At 47.1% G+C, this 24,637-nt stretch overlaps 2 protein-coding genes across 3 annotated transcripts in view; one reads left to right on the top strand and one right to left on the bottom strand.

The window, feature by feature from the left end:
- The window catches only part of SLC22A23 (solute carrier family 22 member 23), a 107,003-nt gene extending 95,765 nt beyond the window's left edge, over positions 1-11,238 (top strand). For both annotated transcript variants that reach the window (XM_009954322.2, XM_086469287.1), the window contains 4 exons: positions 177-409; positions 2,998-3,030; positions 4,835-4,958; positions 10,881-11,238. In XM_009954322.2, coding sequence (XP_009952624.2) covers positions 177-409; positions 2,998-3,030; positions 4,835-4,958; positions 10,881-11,238 — 748 coding nt within the window. The remainder of the gene's footprint in view (positions 1-176; positions 410-2,997; positions 3,031-4,834; positions 4,959-10,880) is intronic.
- Positions 11,239-16,715: 5,477 nt separating this feature from the next.
- Positions 16,716-22,663, bottom strand: PSMG4 (proteasome assembly chaperone 4). Its single transcript, XM_086469438.1, has 3 exons — positions 22,409-22,663; positions 22,171-22,246; positions 16,716-16,837 (listed from the first exon to the last, which is right to left on the bottom strand). The coding sequence occupies exons 1-3, from the start codon at positions 22,586-22,588 to the stop codon at positions 16,716-16,718; spliced, it is 378 nt and encodes a 125-aa protein (XP_086325564.1). The 5' UTR covers positions 22,589-22,663.
- Between the last annotated feature and the right edge of the window lie 1,974 nt (positions 22,664-24,637).

The raw sequence follows: 24,637 nt of genomic DNA, 5'->3' as shown, positions 1-24,637 counted from the left end.
TCTTTTCATCATTGCTGATTTTTACAGTAGCACCTCGAAGTCCGAGTTGAGTCTTTTAGCACCAGGTGGTGTATTCCTGCAGCAGAATAAATTCTTCCTGCATTAATGTATTCCTACATTGAATTACGTTGCAGTGTGTGGCTGCTTTCTCAGCAATGATCTCCTGTTTCCCCTAGGCTGACTGGTTATGGCATACACCACTGTTTTGCGAAAAGCATGATGGGGCACGAAGCGAAGATGGCAATTACCCACAACTTCTATGCGGACTACTACACCATGGCTGGGATTGCGCTGGCATCCTGCCTGGCTATGTGCCCGGTGGTTGGGTTTCTGGGGAGGAGAGGAGGACTCCTGCTTTTCATGATCCTTACAGCCCTGGCATCGCTTCTGCAGCTGGGCCTTCTCAACTGTAAGTTGGAGATGAAAGCTTTTCAGGACCATACAAGTTTGACATGCAAATAAGGCACCAGGGAATATGAGTGTTTCCTTTGCCTTTCTCAGATTTGACATGCCATACACCTGCTTAGTTTAAGAAGCTGAATTCATCTGAAGGATTTCCCAAACACTTGTTGTCTTAGGTTCATTAACAAAGGTTCAGAACATCCATTATGTTCTGGATGAGTCCCTGTGGCAAAGCTCGTTGAGCATTGGGGCTGCTTATAGGGCTGTCACTTAAAAAGAAACAAGCAAAAAACACTTTTAATTTTGTTTCAGTGAAATACCCTCTGGGGAAAGAGCTGGGTAGGGGTTGGGAAGGGAAAACTTTCCCACTTCAGTCTGCTTCTTGAATAGCCTGTAAACAAGCAGAAGTTAAAGGAATAAGTGCGTGTCCTCTGCCTGCTCTGAGCATCTTGCTACAGGTAAGCATGGAAATACACAGCTGAGACATGCTGCTTTTAGCATGTTGTGTACGTATAGTCCATGTGAACGTATACACGTGACTGCTTTTCAAATGGGTTGTTCTTGATGAAAGCAAGAGTGTGCCACCTGTTCCTTTGCAGACAGTGTCCTTTCTCTGGCCCTTTTGAGCTGCTTCAACTATTAAAACTGCTACAGAAATAGTCCCTTTCCTTTTTTTGATTTTATTTCCCTGTCTCAATTTTCTGTTGGTTGAAGAAGTTAAACATGATGGATCAGAGAGGTGTTGAAGCAGAGGGGATGGGGAGATGTGCTTAGCCACTCTTACAGTTGCCAATCATTAGATCCCTGTCCCATGAAACCTCACCCCAAGGAAGGCAGAAGAGTCTTGAGACATGCTTTGGATAAACCAGCTATGAGATGAACACCGTAACACTGTTGTTGCAGTTCTTCATTTCTAAGTTTAGAAATAATTAAGGGCTTTAATGAGAAAGAGGTTTTCTGCATTGAGGATGGAAAGATTTTGCATTCCCGCATGCTGAAGGCAGCCCCAAGCCAGGAAGAATTGTCCATATTTACAGACTGTTTCCTGAAAGTGTTTACTAAGTTAATCTTTAATGAACATGCTATTTGTGGGAGTGTAGGAGGGAAACAGAGAACCTCTTTCATGATATGAAGGAAACTCCAGAATTGCATGTGTTTGCTCCCAGCTTGGCACAGATGTTTACATTCCCTTTGAGCACAAGCTTACCGTGTCCAGCTATCCCATCTCATCTCCAGCCCATTGACGGCTGCGATCATTCACGTGCAGACGCGCGCTGTGTGTGTGCAATCTCCCCAAACTCCACGTTCTTGTGGTGGTGTCCATCAAGGTCTCTCTACACTAGATATGTCTAATATTTTTTTTAAGGACATTAGATGTTTGTTGAGGTTGTTGAAGTAATAAACATGCAGTTACTTAGTGGAAAAAAAATATGCCAGAGCCATGAAAATCTGCTCCAGAGCCATGAAAATATGATTGCAGCTTTTCCAACAACAAAAAGGGGTGAGGGATGTGGGGAGGAACACCCTGTAGGAATCATTACAACCTTTTCCATAACAGGTTTGGGTGGTTTTGTGAGTGAAGTTAGTAAAACTAAGAGCAGCCATGGGCTCTAGGTGCTTGCTGCTGCATTGGCACCTAGACTTCTCTCAATGCTGTGTGCCTGTCAGCCTTCCCTGCTCTGACCTCGCCCCTTTCTTTGTGAGAAAAGGACGGAAAGGTAGCCTTGAACTTCAGAGCAGCTTGTTTCCCCCTGCTCTAGACCATGCCTCCCTTCTTCCTCAGAAGAGCTTAGACAGTGTTTGGAGAGAAGCAGTGACCGTGCTGATTATGAAATCTGTTACAGCCTCCTGCATGTTTTAGCTTAGCGTAATTTGGGTGTAATTAGCAAATGAAATCAGAATTTGAGAAGGAGGGTGAGAGAGGGAGAGGGCTATTCTCCATCAGCAGCAAACCTGCAGCGGATCTTGAGTCTTGACGTGTTCAGCCTTTCCTCCGGACCCTGGACTGTCACCTGTGCCCAGCTCACACCACTGCCCTTCCCCTTGCTGCCCAGTACTGCCATGCACTCCTTTGTGGTTAGGATGCATGGCAGCTGGTGGTTAGCACGGCCCATGGACCACCGGCTCAGCGTTTTGGCAAGGAATAGGTCTCCCATCAGTGTGACAGTGCTGATGTCCAGAGTTTTGCTCTCTAACTAAAGCTTCTGTTGGCCATTCCCTCAGGGCTGCAGCATGAGGGCAGTTTCTATTCTCCCCCTTCGTTAACAACAAAGAGGCCTTTGTATTAATCCCAGTGGTAATTCTGGGGCTTTAAAAAATGCTTTACTGTTCCGTTTGTTATCACTGACTCATTAGCATGCTGGCCTCCAGCTGAAAGGGGCCTGGAAACAGCATGTCCTATCTGGTGGCCATGGGAAGATATGCCAGTCATGGCACAGGAAAAGAGAAGTGTATGGGGGGCGAGGGTGGCATGTGGGATTTGCCTTCTTTTTTTTCCTTTTCCTTTGGATAAATAAATATCTAAAACCAGTATGTTCTTGTTTTCTCTCCCTTTCTTTCTTTGTCTTCCTCTGACTTCTGTGGTCTTGGATCCAGTGATCGGAAAATACAGTCAACTTCCAGACTCAGGTATGGTTTACAGACAAGTCTGCATCGTGCAGGAAGCGCTCCCCCGGGAACGGGTGGATCCAAAAGGCCCTGGCGGGGCACCCAGGGCAAAGCTGCTACCACAGAGGGGTGCAGGGGAAAAGCACGCTTCTATGCAGTGCCTTGGGACACTGCTCATAGGCAGGCCTCTTTGTTTATATGCAGTCTCTCAGTGTAGCGTCCCCTACACATAATCTGACTCGCCTCTGCATGTCAAGAGAGGGTGCAGAGGTCCCTCAAGGTTTGTTTTTAGACATGGGGCAAGGTTTTCTCAGAAAGTCTCCTCAGAAGCAACATTCCCAGTTTGGTCGTTTCCAGAAAGATCTGAGATGCCTAAGTCCCTTCCAATTATGCAACTTAGGCACCTTAGAAAAATACTTCCCCCAGATGCATTAGCCCAGTCTGAAGTACTGCAATAGCAATGCAGTGACAGGCTATAGGGGAACAAGACTTACTCTTCTGTGTTTGATTTAATGGACCTGTCCTTACCCAGCTTTTCCAAGGTCTGTTGTGCTGAACAGTCACGACTCCCTGTGGGGCCAGTGGGTGCAGCCTCACCTGCTATGCAAGAGTTGCCAAGGACCCTCAGAGACCCATAGTTTGCAAGATGCCATGCTCATGTCCTTACCTGCTGGCAGTATTTGCTCTCTCCCCCAGATTTGGCGTGCACTGCAGAAAGGGCTCAACCCTGAGGAGGCTGTAGCACATTTCAGAAGCTGTAACCTAAGAGCTCCGGAGTATCTTTTGCTCTCCTAAGAGCTGATATACTCAGCAAGAACAAAAGCAGGTGTTACCTTTCATTGGATCCAACCCAGAGAGAACACCTGCTTGGCAGTGCATGCTGATGAGCAGCCCTTTCTCCAGGCAGATCTTGCAACTTGGCTGGAGGAAGGTGGGGGTGTTGGCTGCAAAGCTCCAGTCCTTTCCCCAGCTACTGTCAGGCACGATGTGTTCCCCTCATATGGCATGATAGTCTCTGCGAACAGTGTGGCCTCCTCGCTGGCCAGGATGGACTACATGAGTTTGTACGACTCTGGATCAGATATCCCACCCCTGCCCCATGGGAATCAAGTGAGGGATGTATCGTCATTGTGGCCAGGAGACAGTTTCCTTTAGCTTTGTTTAGATTTACTGGAGTTTCTCCCTGTGCTTGATAGACACTGTTCACTCCTGGAAACCTTGCTGCTATCCAGCCATGAAATGATTGAGCAAACAGCCTTGCTGGGTGACCTCACTGTCCTTGGCATCAGCTTTTCTCACCCAGAGTTGTCAGGCGAAGGCTGTCAAGCTGGGGGTTACGACAGAGTTTGCAGACCCATCATGTGCAGGGGCTTAGCACGGAGATGGGAGTACTTTTATTTCTTTCCCCTCTTGTCCTGTGAGCCTCTCCAGTGCCTAAGCCACCGAGCTGTACCAGATGTTTAGCAGCCTCATGAATGCTGCCTGCCTCTGTTTGTCTGTCAAACGTGGGAGGGAAGTGGCTGGTGCCTAAAAGACTGCCCAAAGATGTGTTTTTTTCTTGAGTTTTACCTTTTTGTGGTGGCTGGGTATAAATAATTCAGAGATTGCTGCCATTTTTGGTATGATATTATGATTCTTTTTGACGTGTGTTTGTGTCTCAGGTGCATGGGGATGGATTTTATAAATACCAGCTTTAAATTAGTATTACAAAAATGACTCAAATTCTTGTCTAGGGAGAGTGAGTAACATAAACGTGTTTTTCTTGTTTTCTTCCTTGGAAGTTTGGCCTCATTCTCACTTTTTATGAACACGCTTATCTTGGCAGGTATGAGTGACAGTGTCAAAGACAAATTCTCTACCGCGTTTTCCATCGTGGGTATGTTTTCTTCGCATGCTGTTGGAAGCCTCAGCGTGTTCTTCTGTGCTGAAATCACACCCACAGTAATCAGGTGAGACATTGGAGCCCCTCTCTTCAAAGGATGGGGACAAAATTATCCTCATTTAATTGATAACTGGCTTTGTAGTGTAACACATTGTATGGGAGGGGAAATCCCCCGTAATTGGAGACCTCGCAGCAATTTTTAGGCCACTGATTTAATGTCGCTGCAGTCAGTCTGCCTAAGTAAATGCCCGTCTGTAGACAGAGGCTTTGTTTCCAGTGGCTCCACCTTGTGTCCTATCGTGGTGCTTATCAGCAGGCCAGGCATCACACGAACTGCGTTCGTTTGCAGTGCAGTACGATCTTAGATACTTAGCCGAACCAGGTCGTGCGATTGAACCATGTGTGCGATTGAACCATGTTATTGCTTCGCTTACTTTGCTGGGTTTGTGCAGGCAGTGACCATGTGAGTCTATGGCTTGATATTGAAAGAGAAATTCCACAAGCATGCAGAGGAGGACATAGGTGCAGGCAATCCCTGCCTCCATAGGGCACGTTGATCAGGCCAGCTATAGGGGTGCTTTGGTGGAAAGGAGGTGTTGCAACACACAGTGTTAAGTGCTTTTGGTGCTTATAAATGCTCTGCAAGTCTGCCGCTCCTACAGCAGCAGCAGCAGTGTGAGTGGTCTGCCTTTATTGCAGATAAAGTAATCTTTCTCTTCGCACCCAGATCTACCTTAGCAGAGGCTCAAAGTTTCTTTAAAGAGGAGCGCTTTCATCCTGGGCAACAGTAGAAGTCAGGCAGATGACCTTTGCTGGAGAGCTTCCCATAAAATGTCTTTGTATAGTCACGTTTTTGTACCATTTTACATATTCACTGTTATCTTTTGCAGCACAAAGGTTGTGCTTTTGTGTTCTGGATTATGCCTTCAGCAATGCCACAGCAATTCAGGAGTCCACCCTGACTCCATTGAATTTTCCAGGAATGTAGGTCATATGGATGAGAGGGAGAGAGGGTGGAGGGAAGAGGATACTCTTTTTTTTTTTTTTTTTTTTTTTTTTTTTTTCTCCAAATTATATGCATTTTCAATAACTTTGCAAAAGTGTTGTAGCAAAACTGTCAGCTGAGTAGCCACAGTCTCCTTGATCCATGGCCTTTTCTTCCAAGCTATCTGACTTTGTGAATGTATTTTACAGATAACATTATTTCCACAGGGAAAGGCAGTGTGAGTGGCGAGGAGATTATACAGCAGCCCAAAACCCTAACAGCTATTTACTTTATGTGCATGTCAGTTTGGTGTTTTTATGCCTCTTTAATCTTCTCCTTGTCTCTGTTTGAAAGACACAGATAAGGAATTGTCCACGTCAACCAGAAAAGAATCTACCAAGTAGGGTCAGATGCGCAGCATGAACTTAGCAAGCTTTCTTCCTTAAATCACTTATGTTTTTACAGAGAAAGGGACAAAATCCTGGCTGGGAGCTGAAATTCTGCTTCCCCTGATTCTTCTGGGTGACACCAGGCGAGTGACAATAGATGGATATGCCACAGGGTCCCCATTTATTAATAGGAATGATGACACTCTGCCGCACTTTGCGATCCTACCACCGTGAAGCTCTTGATAAGGTGCACTCAGGGCTGTAATTAGGAGGTGGAGCTCAGGACAGTGCACAAACCTGTCCCAGGCAGAGGTGTGGTTAAGCTGCCTTGTGTCTTGCATTTCAGTGGGATCTGGCTGCTCCCTCAAACCTGTTCTCCAAAATACTGCCTCGGATGCCCTTTAGTATTTCAGATGATCTTAATATGCTTTTGGTTGACTCTCGGAGAACCTTAAGGACAAGGGAGGCAGAGGGAATACTAGTGTTGTCCCTGGAGTTTCCCTGATCAAATCCTTTACCTGTAATCCCCCATCCCTGGAGGAGGAAAACAGCACCGCCTTTGTCAGGGAGCAGTGGCATGATAGTGAAGCCGTAACACTTGTCCAGCTCCACCGCTGTGGGGTTGAGATGAATGGTTACAGCAGTGTAGGAGGAAAACAGCCATCTTCATCACCAAGAGGTGCTGCCTGCTTCGGAAACACAAAGGTCCCACACTGTCACAGGGCACAGAGGAGTCGTTTGTACCCTTGCACTATATCCCGGTCTCCTGGTGCTGGGCAGGAGGGCTTTACCAGCAGCTCCTGTTCCTTGTAGCTGGGGCTTCAGTACAGAGCTCCTTCCACATACTGAATTTAAGCACTAAATGGTGCTGATAATCCATTTCTAATAGTCTTGAGGGGAACACCACTGCAGTCTGCACAGCTACTAAACAGGAATAGGCTGAGAAAAGCTGAGAAAAAGCATAGTGTGTACTGTCCCCGTCTCTGCATGCTCAGTTACTACCAAGTGGAAGACACATCTGTCTTTTTCTCTCTTGTGTCCTGATTTTGTACCCACCCGGCCAAAGAAATGAAGAGTGGGCAGCAATGGCCAAATTAGGAGCTTTACCCATCAATAGCTGTCTCAAGCCAAATTTCCAGTGGGATACAGTGTTGTTTACTGGGACCTGAACCAGGCCTGGCTTTTCAAAGGTGGTGCCCTGCCCCATGAGGCCAAGGGCATCCTCGTGTGTAACTGAAGCTCTGGCCTAGGACTGAATGCACAACAGGGTTGCTTATGTACAGAAAAGGCAGGGGGAAACCGTGGAGGTTTTCAGGGACTGACTTCAAGAAGTGTCTGGGTTGCCTGGGCAAAGCTCTAAAATCCTGGTCTGAATTCAGTATTGGCCCCGCTTCGTGCAGGAGGCTGAAATCGGTGTTCTCCCAAAGTCTCCCCCAGCCTGAGTAGCTCTCTGGCTCTTTTATACTCTGAGCCGTGCCGGGTGTCGACCTGTTTGCACAAAACAGATAAATGACCATCCAAAGACAGGAGCGACATTTCTCTGCTCCCCTGAGCAGTGCTGAGAAGGGCAAGTCCCCTTTCTTAGGTTTAGCCTGGTTCGAGCAAAGGATATCAGTGAGGATGTTTTGCTGCTCTCTGAAAAAACGCTGTGGTAGCGAACAAGCAAATTCTCCCCTGTGAACATGGAGGCCCTTTTTGAGGACAAACTTTCGGACCAAGATCCCTTTGCGTTTTGCCCGCATCAGGACCATAAGCCTCACACAAACCATCCTGCCTGGCTGCCGCTGGGGAAGCGGCTCTGATCACCTGCAGGTGATCCTCTTCTGTGGGAAAGCCCCTGCAGCAGCCGCTGCCAGACAGAAGTGCGAGGGAGGAGCTGGGGCTCGCCATGAGTGCCAGCAGCCCTTGCGCTCCCTCCCTCAGCTCTGCTCTGCCCCTTGGAGCATGTTCAAAGTACAGACACTGGCCTCCTGCCCTGGGACACCTCATAATGAGGAGGAGCCCCAAAACACCCTGAATGTTTTTGATTTCCACATGCTGCCCCATGACACCTGCAAAAACAGTGGGAATTAGGAGGGTGCCGCCTCTTGCCCTGTACCCATTTTCCTGATGTACATGTGAACAACAAAAAATTCCTTACAGTATTTTCAGTTTTCTTTTTCTTTTCCCATTTTTGTTTTTGCAGTATAGTCAAACATTTTAAAAATCTTACAGAACACATACCAAAATGTATTTTCAAGCCCATTTCTGCCAGGATTTGATGGCGCTGGATAAAGTAACACCTGCTGTAATTACTGACATCATATGGAAAAACTTTTCTCCCTATCCAAATCTGAAGCCACCTGACCTGTAATGACAGAGCCGTCTTTGTTATTGCCTTTTCCTGTTTCCTTTCAGCTTGCTTGATGTCCTTCTACAGCAGCTTTTAAAACTCACCTCAGGTCCTTCTCAGGGGTTGAGATACAATTTAGCTGTAGCAAACAGTGATGTAAATGAACCAGGCTTTTGTTGCTCCAGAGCCAGCTTGGAAAGTGATTTGCCATGCATTCAGGGCTGGTTGTGTCGATTACTCATGTGAGTGTATTAATGAAGTTGCAGGGAGGCCAATTGCACAATGGGCGCATTCAGCTGGGTTTCTAAATTGCCATCGGAAAGCTGGCAAGTTTTTAATAAGGGCTTTTGCAGTATTTGGGGAAATCACTGTTGTCTGTGAAAGATGTTCTGCTGAGCCTGGAGAATTAGAAGGTACATATGTGAATTTTTGATCCAATCAGTGTTCCAGGAGCATCTTTTGAAACCTGTACTTGCTGCCCTTTAGCTGTCAAGTGAGCAGCATTGCATTTTGGAAAGGATTGGGTGGAGATTAACACAGTGGTTGGCTGAGTGAATTTGGCATTTGTAGCTTTATAGTGCTATGATTTCTGGTACTCTCAATAGTTGATGAAATTTTTTTTCCAAGTAGTTGATGCAAAGCAGTTCATTTGCCTTCTGTAGTTGTCTTCTGTAAAGTCTGGCTGTTGTTAATAATTACATCTCTGCCATTGGGCCAGGAACAGAAGCACCTGAGTCAGTCTGATGACCAGAGGGTTTGGGAACAGATGGCATCTCCTGGAGGAGCCGCAGGAAGCGTGCTGCCCGGGCGAGCTTGGTGGGGTAGTGGGGAGCAGGGTGCCAGCGATTAAGCTCATGGGGAGGCCTCCCTCTGCAGGCAGCGGGGTCTTTGGAAAATGACTGACAAGCTGCTGCGCTCGGAGATTTTGCTAAAACAAGTCACTTGAGGGTGACGCTCCATTGGCTGGAGACCTCAGCAGGAGGAGGGAATGGTCTGCCCCAGAGAAACGCCTGCGGTGCCGCTTCTGTGCCGGCTTACCTGGCAGGGACAGGCCCCAGGAGCATGAACTGTGCCTCAAAAAGAGGTGGCTGGAGGTGAGCAGGGCCTGCCTGCTCCAGGAGCTGGAGAGATGTTGATGAGAAAGACAAGGAATTTCAAGAGAGGCTGCTTGCATGGCCGAGCATCAGAGGAGAGTGCTGAATTCAGCTTGCACAAGCAACTTCCATGCTTGTGACTGGAGGAAGATGAGGTTGTTTCCACACTTTTTTTTTTTAAGCTTTAATGTGTTTTCACTGTTGTTTGGTCTGCATTTATTAAAGGCACATTGCATTTAACAAATAAGCATTTCTGCCATAAAGAATATTTTATAAAGTTACCTATTTATAATTTAAGCATTTCACCAATGCTAACTTTTTTGTAACCTTTCTGTGATACAAGAATACACAAGAAAAGCAAGAAAGAGTGAAGTGAGGGACCTGCCTCAACTTCTGCAGCGAGTTAAGAGGACGTCTTGGAAATTAAGCCCAAACTCTTGTTCTCCTATTCTGACCACTAGCTATGTTATAATTTGTTTCTGAAAATTATGCATTTTATTACAACATCAGTGTGTCGAGAGGTTCTAGCCACAACATGTTTTTTTATGGAGAAAATATTTCAGCACTCAGTATTTGGTATAATGGATCGAGGCAGTGGCTTGTAAAGTCTATAATTTCCTGCCTCCACTGTTGATTGATGACAGATACCTTACAGGCAGCCAAATTTGACTTCTGCACCTATTGCTTCTTGGTGTGTCTTGTCTAAGCTGGAAAAGGCTGGCACGCTAAGCAAAGTCTGGTTTTCCCTCATTGAATATGGGAATACTTGGAAATGGGAATACTTTAGTCTACACACTCACATAATAAATCTGCTCTTCTCCTTATGTGGGGGCAGTCATATGGGTGTGAAAATATCATAGAATCATAGAATCATTAGGTTGGAATAGACCTCTGAGATCATCAGAGTCCAGCCATTGAGTATGTACGTATATAGATACTTAAGTGAGTGTAGTTATTTCCCCACACTGAGGCAAATAGGCAGCAGTCATCACCAACAGCAAAGCAAGTCCCTGCTGGAGTAACCAGGCAGTATGAAAGCTGTAAGCAAACCATTTGACTTGGAGATTTTGGATGCCCAGGCGCATGCCAGGCAGGGGGGTAGTCTGGGGGACCTGTCAGGGCTGTGGGGTCCCCACCCCAGTGCCGATGGGGATGCGGGGCCAGGCTCTCACCTCTGCTGTGTTTGCAGGGGAGGTGGGCTGGGGCTGGTCTTGGCCAGTGCAGGCTTCGGCCGCCTGACCGCCCCCATCATGGAGCTCCACAACCAGAAAGGCTACTTCCTCCACCATGTCATCTTTGCCTGCTGTACGCTTATCTGCATCATCTGCATCCTGTTGCTGCCAGAGAGCAAGAACCAGAACCTGCCCGAGAACATCCCAGACGGGGAACATTACACCCGGCAGCCCCTCCTGCCACACAAGAAGGGGGAGCAGCCCCTGCTCCTGACAAACTCTGAACTCAAGGATTACTCTGGTCTTCACGACTCAGCAGCTGTGAGCGACGGGATCTCGGAGAACACCACTGCCAATGGGATGAAGTCGATGTAACCAGGTGGATTTTTTTTCCCTTCTTTCTTTTTTGGTTGGGGTTTTTTTTTTTTCCTTCTCTTTCTTTTGTATTTTATTTGATGCTGTTGTGCAGGAGGAGCAGCACTTTGGGCAAAGGTGTTTTGCAGAGATTTTACAAACCAGTGATGGAGCAGACACAGACTTGGGGGAATTCAACTCTGCTGCTAAAGCAACTTTTGGCATCTTCAACTGTTGTGCAGATTGCTCTTGAAAAAGTTATGGGGGAAAAGACTAATCTGAGAAAAGACCTGGCTGGAGGTAGCCCTTCAAAACTCTTTTTTTCCTGCCATTAAAAACTTATATTTATTTTGATTTATTCTCAAGAAGCACTTTATTTCCTTTTCCTTTCATAGATCACAAAAATGAAGCCATCTTATAATAAGAGGTGCAGCCATTCCAAGAAAGAAACCATGGGGGGGGTTGTTTTCTGTTTTGTTCTTGTGTTTCTTTAAAGGAAAGAGAGATCTACTGCAAAGTTGAATTGACTGAAATTTAGATTTGTGCAAGATTCTTCTGCCTGTCTAGGAAGTCCAAGCGCCCAGGTTGCCTGCTGTGTTTGTATACACACACACAAAAAAAAAGCAAAACCTGTTGTGACTCAAACTCTGACTGCATTTTAGGCAGCTTATGTTTGTTTTTATAGCCCATGTGTACTTAAAAGTTACTTTCTAAATTAGTACAGTTTTTTTCACCAAATGCAGTGAAGAAAATCCTACCCATACAAGCTGTTTTTTCAATGAGAATCAGCCTTCTGTGTTTTAAGAGTCCACTAATCTATTTTCGATGGTTCCCACTGGTCTTTAATAGTAATGTAGATGATGTAAATGATTGGACCAATGATGCAAAAATTAGTTTTCCCAAGAATGGCTTTAAGGAGGCCCAGAATCTCTGACTGACTGCTGCAGGAGAAAAGCATAGACCAGCAGGGACAAAAAGTAAGGAGAATGGTCTGCGATCTGTACTTTTATTCCAAAAGGCAGCGCAGCTCGGATTCCCGCTCCTGCAAAATGAGTGTCCTGGCATTGCCTTCCCTGTTTTTAGAACCAGGGTTTGGGTTTTCAATTTAAGTGGACAAAATGCTTAAGTGACTATTGGAAAGGAATGAATTGATAGCCTGTGAATAACAACTTATGGTCTGCTGTTGCCTGTCTTGGGGCTTTTGGAGATGTTCTCTGGTTCTGACTCAAGAATATACAGTGAACTCACCCGGATTTCCCCCCTTCCCCAACTGCAAAAAGAACAAGTTTACTTAAATTGGATCGATCATACTCTAGACTAAGCAAAGTGAACACCCAGTTTGTCTCCTAGTGTGCAGCTGGCACTTTGATAGTGGCCACTTGACTTCTCTCCTCCAGCCCCGAAACCAACTGTTTCCTTTGGCCACAGGCTTTTAGTTCTCACTGTGCGAATATCGTGAGGATCTAGTTCAGTGCAAGGACCTTGTAAACAAATAGCTTTCTTGCATTGTAGTTAACATCCCTGCTCTCCCTCCCTGTTCTCCTTTCTCACTCAGACCATCCATTTGTGATTGCTCGATAGTGCAGACATTCAAACAAACAGAGCAGCAGGATGTCGATGTTGTATTGAGTGTCCATATGATTGCCACTTTGTTTGATGTGCATCTCGCTTTCGTACGCATGGAAAGCGCTCATTTGCACTTTCCTCCTCTAACTTCCCTCCCCATTCCTCCTTTGCTGTATATATTGTCGATTAACTACTGTACCTAGCAATTCCCATCCTCCATTAGGCTGCCAATGTCCTCTTACAGTCCCAAATAAATCACAGATACGTGCTCCCCAGCAGGCGATGCAGTACATCGTGCAGCCTCAGATGCTGATGAGTGCAAGGGGACAGGTAGACCTGCAGAAGCGACAGAGATTGTTGTGTTCAGAGTAACAATGTCGTCCTAAAGCTGCTAATTTTTATACGGAGGATGTGGACATTTGGGTTCTTCTTGAGCCTGATAAGAAACACTGGACCAGTTGATGGTAGTTTTGCCCAAAGATACACTACTGGGTTTTTTTCACCTTTGCTAGACTTGCTGTGACAGCGAGAGCCCAACCTTCCTTACACTCAAGTTTTATTGTGAAGCTTGAGCACAGCTGCTTCTCTCTTTGTTCTGCGCTCAGAATTCTGCAGTCTGTGTTCACCTGGGGAAAAAACCCAGGCCTTGCCCATTCATGCAGTATTCACCTGCCAAATTTGTGCAATACCTTTTGCCTTCGATGCAAGATGCTTGTTGCAAGCCACATACATTGGGGGGGCAGGGGAAAAAAGTGGGTTCACAACGAAAAATTGAAGAAGCAAAACAAGTCTTAAGGGAAGAGAAAAACAGCCTGAAAGTGGAGAAGGTGCGAGCGCAGAGGCCGAGAGCAGCGTCCTGCCATCCATCGTGCCATAGAGCCAGCAGCTCCTTCGTTTGTGGTCTCTGTGCCTGTGTGCTCAAGCTACGGTACGGCTCTTGTAGACCATCCAGAAGCCTATAAAACCGGCTGCTTCCAGCACTGTCAGCAGTCGTGGTGTGCTCACCGCTGTTGTTCACAGCGCTTCATCGTTTCCTATTCTGGCAGTTGCGCTCTGATGACAGATGGGCCCAGGGAAGAGAATGGTTGTCTAAAAATATCAACATTTATGTAGTAAACAAACTAGGTGACAGGAACATGCAGCAATTTAATTTTTTAAAAATTCTTACGAAATTGACTTGATTTGCTGCTTTTTGGGGTTTTTTTTTTGCCTGAAACCAGGTAGTCGGTACTGATCTTCTGCAATGTAGGGAGCCCCAACTTCTCGAGTTGGTCTGGCCCTCTGCCTCTGTCATGACAATAAAACACAAATGGATTTCCTGCCTTGGCAGCTTCAGTTTTGCTCCTTTTCCTGAAAAGATTAACACCTCTGTGATTATTATATTTTCTCACACACGCCCACAGAGTTGGAAAGCTTTTGCTAAGCATATCTTGTGTGGAGGAGTCAGGTACCAGGTGATGCAGCAGGGCAGAAGATGCTTACCCTGCTCTGCCTCATCCTGCAGCCAGACAGGCCTCTCTGCTGGGGTCCCAGTCTGCCGCACCATCGGCTCCTCGGCCACAGCCGTCACCAGGAAAGGCTTTTCTCAGGTGGCTCTTTCTCGCCACCACAACAGGGGAAGCAGTCAAAGCTGTCCTGTCCATTTTGGCGTTTTTCTGTGAACCTTCCGTAACCTCTAAGCCCATCAGTGGATTTTTCTTTGGGTTTACCATGTAAGGGCTTCCTTCCATCTTCATAAGTTTAAACAAAAATGTGAAAGTGACATCGTGCTTGATCTTGGGGGTTTTGTCCCCTTTCAAGGTTTCAGTACTGCTTATGTTGCCAGACACGCTGCAAATGGATAATGGCAGTCGCCTGTTTGACAGTGTTTTGTGGCCACTCAGAAGGGGGGTTGTGTGATTTGCTTTTTGATTTTGTTGAGCAGGCTTTTTTTTTTTTTTTTTTTAATGGAAGTATTTTACATAACTGTTGCCACTTCCTGGAGCCAAACATTAAAGGTCACCAAACTGGAAGCAGAAGTGCCATTAACTGAACTCTGTGAATGTCAAGTCAAGTTGCGCCTCTAGCTGGCACATAAGACAACACTATTAAGTGGGGAGATGATCTCCCCTGCTGTAACTTTTTTTTTTTTTTTTTTTAAGAAAAATAAACTTACAAACCTCATTTTAAATGTATTGTGTAAAATGTTTCAGGAAAGGAGTATGGTGTGTTATGTCTAGTGGGTGAGACTTCCCTCCCCATTTCAGTTTCTGATGAAGTTTTAAAGAATCGTGTTACTGTATGTTTTGATCATGAATAGTCTGGTGGTGCTTCCTCATAGCACAAGCTTAAATCAAGTACTGAAAACAGTCTTACAAGCTAAATGTCTGCATGATGTTACATCTGTTGTACCTACTGAAAAGAACTTTGTATGTAAATATACAGAATAAAATGATGTTGTCCCATCAGTTTGCTCTCCTTGGTCTGGCTCCCTCACAGTGACTTCTGAAACAGCCCAGCAGCAGCTACATCAGCAAACAGTCCCACCCTCCACTACAAACAGAATGAGCTGATTGTAAGTCAGGCTAACTAAATCAGCACATTGATTTGCAACTAATTATCTGTTATCCTCAATCACAGAATAGTTGACTTTGTTTCCTGGCTAGTGTAAATTAAAAAGAAAATACCCTCCAACAGTTGTTTTGTGCTATTCTGGTCTTGAACAGCAGCCAAGGACCAGCAGCTGTTCCCACCAGGTAAGGAAAGGCCCTCTGTGCCCACATCAAACCACTAGGTGTTCATACCCCTTCAGATAAGAGACCCATCAGGGGTTGCACCTTCTACATCAGCAGCCTCTTGGTTACAGGTTTTAATTGCTGATTATGGCACCACAGCAAGGTAAGTCCATCAGTTTTCTGCCAGTTGTTAGGACAGCTGTCTAGCAGCAGCACTAGTAGGTTTTGTTCATATCAGAAGCTTATGTCTGAGTCAGGGCTCTACTTGCAATGAAAAAGAAATAACTTGGACTCACTTGTCAGGTTGCTATGCTCCATGTTGTTCCAAATTGCAGTGAATAATAGGTGGTGTGGCACAGCACGTACTACAGACAGCTGCCCACGGTCACCGTGCCATTGGCTCTATGGCTGGTTTGGGCGTTTTGGTATGGTTAGCTTCTAGTTGCCCTTCTCACTGAACAAAATGGCCCATGAATCTGCCTTTAAAAGGATATCCATCTTACCTGAAAGTAAGTTCAGAGACGTAGCAGCAGGATGCTTTGCAGTTGTGATGGTAGCGACTGCTCTGATTTTTCTAACAAGTATGCTCAGTTTACACACATGATGCTTGTCTAGCAGCCTGACAGATTTATCTATTGCTCCAAAATTCAAGCTGTGCTTTTTCCTTCTACATAGCTCTCAGGGATGTACAGATAACCCTTCATGAAACCCTTCTAGTGTTCAAGAGATGGAAGGAAATTCAGTGTTTAGCACTAGTACTACAACCAAGAAGGGCTGAAAGGAGTAAAGCAACATCCATTTTATGTTACTGCTTTACAATACAAAAACGTGGGGGTTTTTTACTTGAACACTAAAAGCTGCTATACTATGTTCAATACTAGTACATAGTAGATTAATTGTACAGCTGGAATTTGGAACTGATTTCCCAGCAGATCCCAGTACTGAAAAGAGAACAGACACTGCACGCACTTTACAATGAAGTTGATACATGAAGTTCAGCATATTTTCTACTCTAGTCACCTATCCTCTACTTAACAGGGTAGCAAATTGAAAAAATAAACTCCAGGTCCAAGTGTATTTAGGTCCATCTATATTTAATAACAACTGCAAATTCAATCAAAACAATACAAAACAAATATACTAACTTAATGTCAGTGTGAAAATTGCAATCAGTTTTTCTAAAACAAAAACTTCAGGTTATTTTACAATGATGCAAAATCAGAACTTCTCTGGAAAAGCCATCATTTCTTCTTTGATCCTGTTTTCTATGAGTAAGGTGAAATTGCTGTCTGTGTTTTGAAGATTGTAGCTGACAAATATCTGTTTTTTGGTCTTGCTGGCTAAAACACAAAACAAAGTAGTCAGCCATAGTTTGCTCTTATGTAAAAGCGATGATGGTACTCAAGCAAGCCTTTTAAAAAGCCATATCATGCAGATTTCTAAGACAATGTTCTCCACTCCTGCCGTGCTGGATCCAGTTATGAGTAGCAGAACAAGTACCTGAGCGTTGGCACATTGGGTAAAACCATGCTTGTCACTGAAATGGGCACTATAAGCCTGGTAGGAATCAACTAGTTTTTAGGCCTTGATGCAAAAAGCCGTTAGTCACTGAAAAGCCTCATGGTGCTCTTAGTGGATTTTGGACACTTCTTAGATATAGTACAGTTTAAGTGAAACCACAGACTGTACTGGACTCTTAGCACTGAAATCTAGTTTATGAGTCAGTAAGTCTGTGCTGTGAAAAACTCTTACAGAGGAAAGCACACAAGAAGGTGATTAGGCCCCAATTAACAAAGTTTGTTTTATTATGAACCCCTAAAAAGGCTCCCAAAAGTGTGCACCAGTCTTGTCTAAGCCTGCTGTCAATAATTTTGTTTCCTTTAACCTTTATTTATATAGTGTCCAGTCAAAGAAGCTGGAGAGCCTGGGTTGAACGTGATGAAGCCAAGCACAAGTTCCAGGCTACTGTAATGCCGAATACCTACAGAGAGGTGCTATAAAATTAAGAGCTGCCTTCCGTGACAGAGCTAATTAACAGTGACAAAAATAACGTCCACTGGGGCAGGAAGACTTAATTATCAGAGTAGAACAGATAACACCGAGAAGTGTTTTACAAATAAAATGGAACCCTAATTAGCTTTTACTAAAAGCAAATTTGTAACTCTATACATTGCTAAAGCTAAACTTTATGAAGAATGTAAGCACCATAGAGGAAAAGTAGGCACTAAATTTAAATTGAGTTCTGTAAAATACAAGACAAAAAAATTATATTTGGGTCACAAGATATTTTTGGCAGGGAATAAGCTGGGAGCTGACAATCCCAGGGACAAAGCAGACTGTTCTGCTCAATATTTGAAAATATCATCTGAAATTAAAAAATTGAAAATAATTTCTAGTATCTCAATCCTTTCTAAATGGGAAAGTTAACTACAGGGAACCTATCTATACACATATGAAATGCAGTTAAACAACCCCTTTGAGGCATTTTCATTATGCAAATCAATTTATTATTATTTTCCATTCTAACAGGTTACCAGTTTCCTGGCTCAGTAAGTAGAGCTGCTTCTGAAATGCAAGGACTCAGTTGCCTTTTAAGACTCAGCACTACAAAATGCTGATATAATGCAGCACGTTGCTCTGATTTGCAAAAATTAGCGCTTGGCACCAGATTCTGTGGTACAAAGCAGCATGTTTTGTAAGCACTAGTGCTTCATCATCATGCCCTAAATAAATGCAACACTAATTCTGAACTAATTAACACCATTATCCTAGCTAACGAAGCTATATCGTACACTGCAGTGTCAAAACTCAACTCCATCATTATGTTTGTGTAAGCTCCGACTGAGTCTCTGGGATGCTGTTCCAGTTCCTGGAAGCACTGTGAACCCCTCAGGGCTACCTGTGTCGAGGAGCTCTGCTCCCAGCACTGTGCCCCGGCTCTGAGGGGCAGTGGGACCTTTTCTGTCCCCACTTTCCTGCAGATTCATTTGGACACGTGGACTTTTGTGGGAAGGGCAGAAGAGGGAAGATCTTACGCCTCCATGGAAGACCATCTGCAGCTTCAGAGTAAAGCAGAAAACCGTGAAAGATTGGGCTTCCCTAAAGACCCTCCAGCAAGGCTGCTTCCCTCGCAGCCTGGCTACTCACCCCTCTTTCACTGGCCCCCCCAAGCAGGGGAAAAGCTTCCTCAGCAGCCCATCAGCTGGGACATGCTGAGTGCCGAGAGGCACTATGGCAGCACAGACCTGCTCCTACGACCTCGTGGACAGGGCCAAGGCCCAAACCTAATCTTGCAGAGGAGCCCCGTGGGAGCAGAACAGACAGAACAAGCGTTAGGCATAAGTTTGTAGACCAAGTTTGCTGGAAAAGAGGTGGTGAAGGGGAACTGTGCCCACCTGGGAAAGACTGAAAGAAGAGGTTGAGGTGATGATCTTCACCAAGAATCTGCCAGTCTCCAGAAGGAAGTTGAAGACGCAGTGCTATTCAGCAGTCACTGCGGCCAAAAGTGCTGTGATTTCAGGACATGCAGGGAAGGGAGGCACTAATGGACAAGACTTTCTCAAGAACTGGAATCCACTAACCTACAGGAAGCAATCTTCTAGGATTTGGGTTTCTTGACCAGTGAGACACATCTCATGCCAGAGCAATCAGGCAGGGTGGTGGGAAACACAGTACCTGCATCTAATACAGATATAGACTGAAACAGATAGAAAGAAGAGTAGGAACACAGCAAATGTGTCTTCAGCGACGAAAAATGAAAAAAAGCCTGAAATAAGGGAAAAGAGAGCGCCAGTACACCAAATGCAGCAGGTCTGGCTAGGACCCCTACCAGGCTATACAGAAAGCAACAGGAGAATGTGTACGCTGATACACAGCAGCAGTGAAACTCCTGCTCCAGGGCAGGGAACCTGACATTACAGGAACAAAAGGCAGGCAATGGAATGTGACTGAGGACTATAAGAAATAAGAATACTTATGTTCAAATGGCCTTGTATGCTAATTAAGTTAGTTCCTGCGAAGAGCAGGATGGAAACAGCATTAAAAAATGGTGGCTGCATAGAAAAATTAAAAAAAAAAGATACTGCCTGCCTGAAAATTACCACATGGCAGGATGGTTAAAAAGGCTACCTTGGAAGTACAGCTACAAGTCAGACTTGGCTGTGAACAGCATCTCTGTTATTACAGAATTTGTGGGAGTAACAAGGATTTAATTTCCCAGAGGAAAACTTACCAGTAACAGCAGAGCTTGTAATTTCTAGTCAAGGCAGAACACAGATTTCCTTACCGAGCACTTTGTGAAACAAAGAATATACAGAGATGCTTAATAATGATCTTGCAGATCCACTGGTTTCAGGAGAATAAACAATTTTGGACTAAGTGACCATGAGCTGACTTAAATCGCTGGATGGATGAAAGCAAGCCTACATACTAAGGTGCAGGATTTCAGAAAGAATATGTACTTCTTTTCTCAAAAGTCAGTTATGCTTGGGTGAAGATGAAGCATGTAATTATTCAAAGCCAGAAGTGTATTACTGACTTTCGCCTTCCAACCAAAGGTGAAAAAGGTCTACAGGCCTTCCTCAATACAGTATACCTTAAGCAGGATAGCACAAGTAAGAATAGTATCTATAAAAAATATAAAAGGGGCTGACTAGCAAGCAAATCTGCAACGCAGAGGTTAGATGGCACGGATGCAGAGGAACATTGACCAAAAGCCTAGCTGGGCCACAGCAGGCACAGAGAGCTTAAGATGAAATAATTAATGACACTTAAGGCACACAAACAAAAAGAAAATAGGAAGGTGCATTATGCTCTGAGGATTTTTTTTTAGCAACTTTATCTAGCTAAAGATGTCCCTGCTTACTGCAGGGGGATTGGACTAGATGGCCTTTAAAGGCTCCTTCCAACCCAAACTATTCTGTGATTCAATGATAAAGAGTAACCGATATCCCAGTACCAGGCAGCACTACCAGTTCTCGGTAACAAGTACATGGACTTAGCAATGTAAATATGAAAAAAAAAAACTTAAAAAAAAAATCCTGCAGCAAAACTGAGCCAACTCACTGGGAGAAAAAGCAGGTGACCCATCCAGACTCTGTCCGAGAACACTGAAAGAACCAATATAAGAAATGGCAAGTTATTACCAACTTTAGCTATGAAATCTGTAATAAGTCTTTTAAGAGTGAAGACAGCAAGCCCATGTACTAAAAAAAAAAAAAAAAAAAAGACAGGAGAAGGTGGGAATCACCGAGACAACTCGGAGCTGTTAGCTGGACTCCAACACTACACAGAAGCTTAGAGCAAGATTCAGAAGAAATTAGTAATGAGGAGACCAAATGGAAAGTGGAATAAACTGCTACACTTTATCCAAAGTAAATCCTGTCTGACTACATTTTTAGTAACTCACTTCTACTAATTACACACAAAGAAATCATGTTATACGTTACTCCGTAGAATTACTACTTAGAGTGGATATGACTGAAGCCAGTATGCAGAGAAAGAGCTGCCACGAAGGTAGACTACAACAATGGTTATTAAAAGACAAGTTATCAGGAAGAAGAAAGGATGCTAGTACTGTTTTTCAAAGATCAGTCTTTTGAGCAATCTTTTTTTATATATGCATTAGTGGCCATAGAGAAGAAGTAGGGGCAGACTCGTGAAACTGCCTGACAGTACAAGCTCAGGACACATTGCCTATAACAAAGATCAGCACGCAGACCGTTAAGAAGAATTATGTGGCCTTTCCAACTGAAACAACAGAAGATGAGATTGAGCAGCGCAGCATCTTGCATTTAAAACCCAGTGACAAGTACCTCAGCAGTTCACCAGTTGAGGCTGCAATGGTTACTGGTAGGTGACAGTGAGTAACCAGCACAATGCAGCTGTCAGAGAGGCGGAGGTGCTAGGGTGCATTAGGCCAAGTATTTTTTTGGAGATACAGGAGTTGGAAAGTTAGCATTCAGATTCAAAAATCTGACTACCTCGGCATAGCACTACGCATAGCACGACACTCTTGCACGGTCTGAAAATGGAGACAGCCCAAGAGGTGCCCGTTACATGCTGCACGGACAGTCAGATCAAACACTGGCATCTGTAAGATGACTCGGGACTTTCCAGGCCAGATCCTCTCAGAATTTGGGGGCTAAAAGGTGTAAGATGTGATGGGGGGTGCCTTCATCTTCAGGCAAAACGCACGTGCCTTGCACGATGGCCACCCCACCACACAGAAGTATTACAGCTTTAGAGAGGAGGTCAGAGGGCCTGGAGTGTGTGCTCCCCGTCTCGCACCCAAAGCCGGGGTCAGGATATTAAAGAACGCGGTTTTGGTACGCTGAGCGTGCCTCGTGGCAGAGGCCCCGCCAGCTGAGGTTAGGCAGATTTGTACACAGCTGAAAAAATGTGAACCGTAATGGGAGCCACCGTGACCCGACCCGCCGGCAGCGGCCCCGGGGACACCGGCTGCTGCTCGGCCGGGGACAGCCGGCACCGCATCCCTCCGCGCCCACAAAGACCGCGGCTGGTGGCTCCGAGGCCACCAGGGATGGCCCTGCCCAGGCCCGACCCCAGCTCTCACCGCCCCCGCGGAAGCCGACCTCCCAGCCCGGATCCTGTCCCCGTCCCGTCCCCCCCTCCAGTCCCGGCGGGGGCGCGCAGCCACCGCGCCCGCACCTACCCAAGCGCTGGGCCAGGCAGGCGGAGGCGGTGTCCGAAGGATCACCCAGGAGCGAGGCGGCCACGGGGATGCTGTCCTGTAAGCCGAGCACAGCAGAGGGCAGGGCTCAGTCCCCGGCAGCGCGGGCCGGGGGGCCCGGGGCAGAGCCGCCATCCCCTCCCCTCTCCCCCTCCCTGCCGCCGGGCTCCCGCCGGCCGCAGGGCCCCGGCAGCCCGGGAGGGGCGGCGGGGACACTCACACGGGGGCTGCACATGGCGACGGCCAGGCTGGCGAGGGCGGGCGCGGCGCCCACCCAGAGGAAGAGCGAGTCCCGCAGCCGCATGGTGTGGAAGTGCACCCGCTGCTCGCCCAGCCGCCCGCTGAAGTCGTGCAGGGCGATGCCGCCCGCCGCCGCTCCCCCGCCGCCCGCCGCCGCCATCGGCCCTTCCCCCTGCGCGGCCAGGCCTCAGCAAGCAAGGCCCGAGCGGGCGGCCCGGCCCGGCCCGCCCCGCTGCCCGGGGAGGCGGCGCTCCGCCGCGCCCGCCCCGCCACAGCCTCTGCCGGCGGTGCCGCCCCCGATACCGGCCCTGCGGAGCCGCCCGCCCTGGGCACGCCCGCCAGCGCCCGCGTGGGTGCACGCTTCCCCGGCGCGCAGCCTTCCAGGTGTACACGCACAGATCTCCCCCCGCCTCCGCCCCCAGTGACTGCACGCACCCCTCTTCGTGCACGGCCCCATCCCGGGGAACACCTCCTCCGCGCACAGGCCCCACCGGCACCTACACGCACCCCTCTGTCCGTGCACAGCCTCCCGGGGAGCGTACCCCGTCGATGCCCCTCAATCCCCGAAGTGTACACAACCCCCGCGGTCGGAGCGCACCCCCTCCGTGTACACCCCCCGCCCCCCGAAGGGCACAGTCTCCTCGCGGTGCGCACCCCCTGTGCATGCACACGCACATCCGCAGCCCCCGTGCGCACCCGCTCCGTGCACTCAGCCCGGTGGGCGCTTGCTCCCCCCGTGCACGGCCTCCCCGGGGCTCACACCCGCCCCGGGCCGTGCACGCTCCGCGTCCGCCCGCTGCGCCCTCCGCAGGGGGGCGAGGGGGTCGAGGTTAAGGCGGAGGCAGCCGCAGGGATGGGGAAACCCCACTAGATGGCAGGTGAACCACGGCGTGCGGGGCACGGCCGGTAAACCGAGGCGCAGGCGGCTCCGGTGAGTCACCCGGGAGGAGCTCCGGGGTTTCAGACTGAAAGGAAGGGAGTGGCGGGACGCTGTGCAGCCTCGGACACCCCCCCCGGGAAAGGGGAGGAGGAAGGTCACGGCGACCTTGGCTTCATTCGGCTCTGGAGGTTTTCAGGGTTAGCGGGGATCTACAAAGCAGAGTCGGGTTTGCAGAGCTCCGGAGAATATGGAACGGCGAATAATTAGAGGCCCTGCTTTGGGTATGAATGTTGTGCCCACCACACTTTCACCAGAGCACAGATAAGCTGGTCATTACTGAAAAGGATTTTCCTTAACAGCACCGTCTGTCGCTGATAAGAATATAGGCGGCACAGGGATGGCCGTGGGCTCTTTACAACTGGAAACGTATATCTTCACACCATGGGCAGGGTGCTCATCTCTGCCTAAAGAACGAGCATGTTAATGGTACAGATTGGCCTTTTAATCAATATTTCCTCTGCCTCCAATTTCGTACATACTTCTAGAAATCAAAATTTCCATTTCCAAATTCTGAAACTTCATTTTCATATTAAAGAAGGGGGGGGGGGGGGGGGGGGGGAATGAGCTGTTCATCACTTCCCTAAGCTGCCCCAGTTCTTCTGGCATCTGCCAAAAGACAAAATCCTCAGCCCTGCTAATTTCTGCCCGTGCTGCCACATTGATGCTAAATCCCAGGAGGCAGTTAAGCCCAGCTCAGCTGCCATACCCCGACAACCCATGGCACAGGATCAGCCTGGGGGGGGGGGGGTTGCAGGCCACCTCCTCTGCCCTACATTTGTCACTTGCTGCTCGCACAAAGCATTATGGGGTGTATGGTGGCAGACTCCATCTACACCTGTCTCCAACCTTGCTGCTGAAGCAGCGTCAGGCTTGTGCTACTCCCCAGCGACCCACTCTGCAGCCGATGCCAACCTTTTGCCCCTGCGTGGGTTGGTCTCCCACAAAGTGAGTATGTGCAGAGGCTGGGGCTTGTGCTGGGGTTTGAAAATCAGCCTCTCCCTCTCCCGACAGCCTGTTATAGACTGACACTTAGCCTGTGGCAACTGCAGAGATCAGGCAGGCAAATAGGTGACAAAAGTGAAGCCAAGAAAACTCAGTAACATCTAAGTGTTATTAAGCAGGTATTCTTTATTGTGGTGCCGGGCAGCACGGGGGATAGCTCCTTCCATACATGCACGCCCAAGCGTTAGGATTCTTGCCTTATATTTACAGCTTTCATGTTTATTCATTACACTTCTAAGAAAAGGTTGGGTTATTCTAATTATTTCA

Source organism: Leptosomus discolor, chromosome 8 (genome assembly GCF_034619465.1).
Source record: "Leptosomus discolor isolate bLepDis1 chromosome 8, bLepDis1.hap2, whole genome shotgun sequence".
NCBI lineage: Eukaryota > Metazoa > Chordata > Aves > Leptosomiformes > Leptosomidae > Leptosomus > Leptosomus discolor.
The sequence above is the reverse complement of the archived record's forward strand: the minus strand, read 5'-3'. Positions and strand labels throughout refer to the sequence as shown.

Bases quoted from the DNA above. Each gene is read 5' to 3' on its own strand.
- PSMG4 (XM_086469438.1), bottom strand. From the start codon at position 22,588: ATGGCGGCGGCGGGCGGCGGGGGAGCGGCGGCGGGCGGCATCGCCCTG. The intron at 22,247-22,408 runs GTGAGTGTCCCC...CTCGGCTTACAG, and splicing joins TCGCCATGTGCAGCCCCCGT to GACAGCATCCCCGTGGCCGC. The intron at 16,838-22,170 runs GTAGGTGCGGGC...TTTGTGTTTTAG, and splicing joins CTGCCTGGCCCAGCGCTTGG to CCAGCAAGACCAAAAAACAG.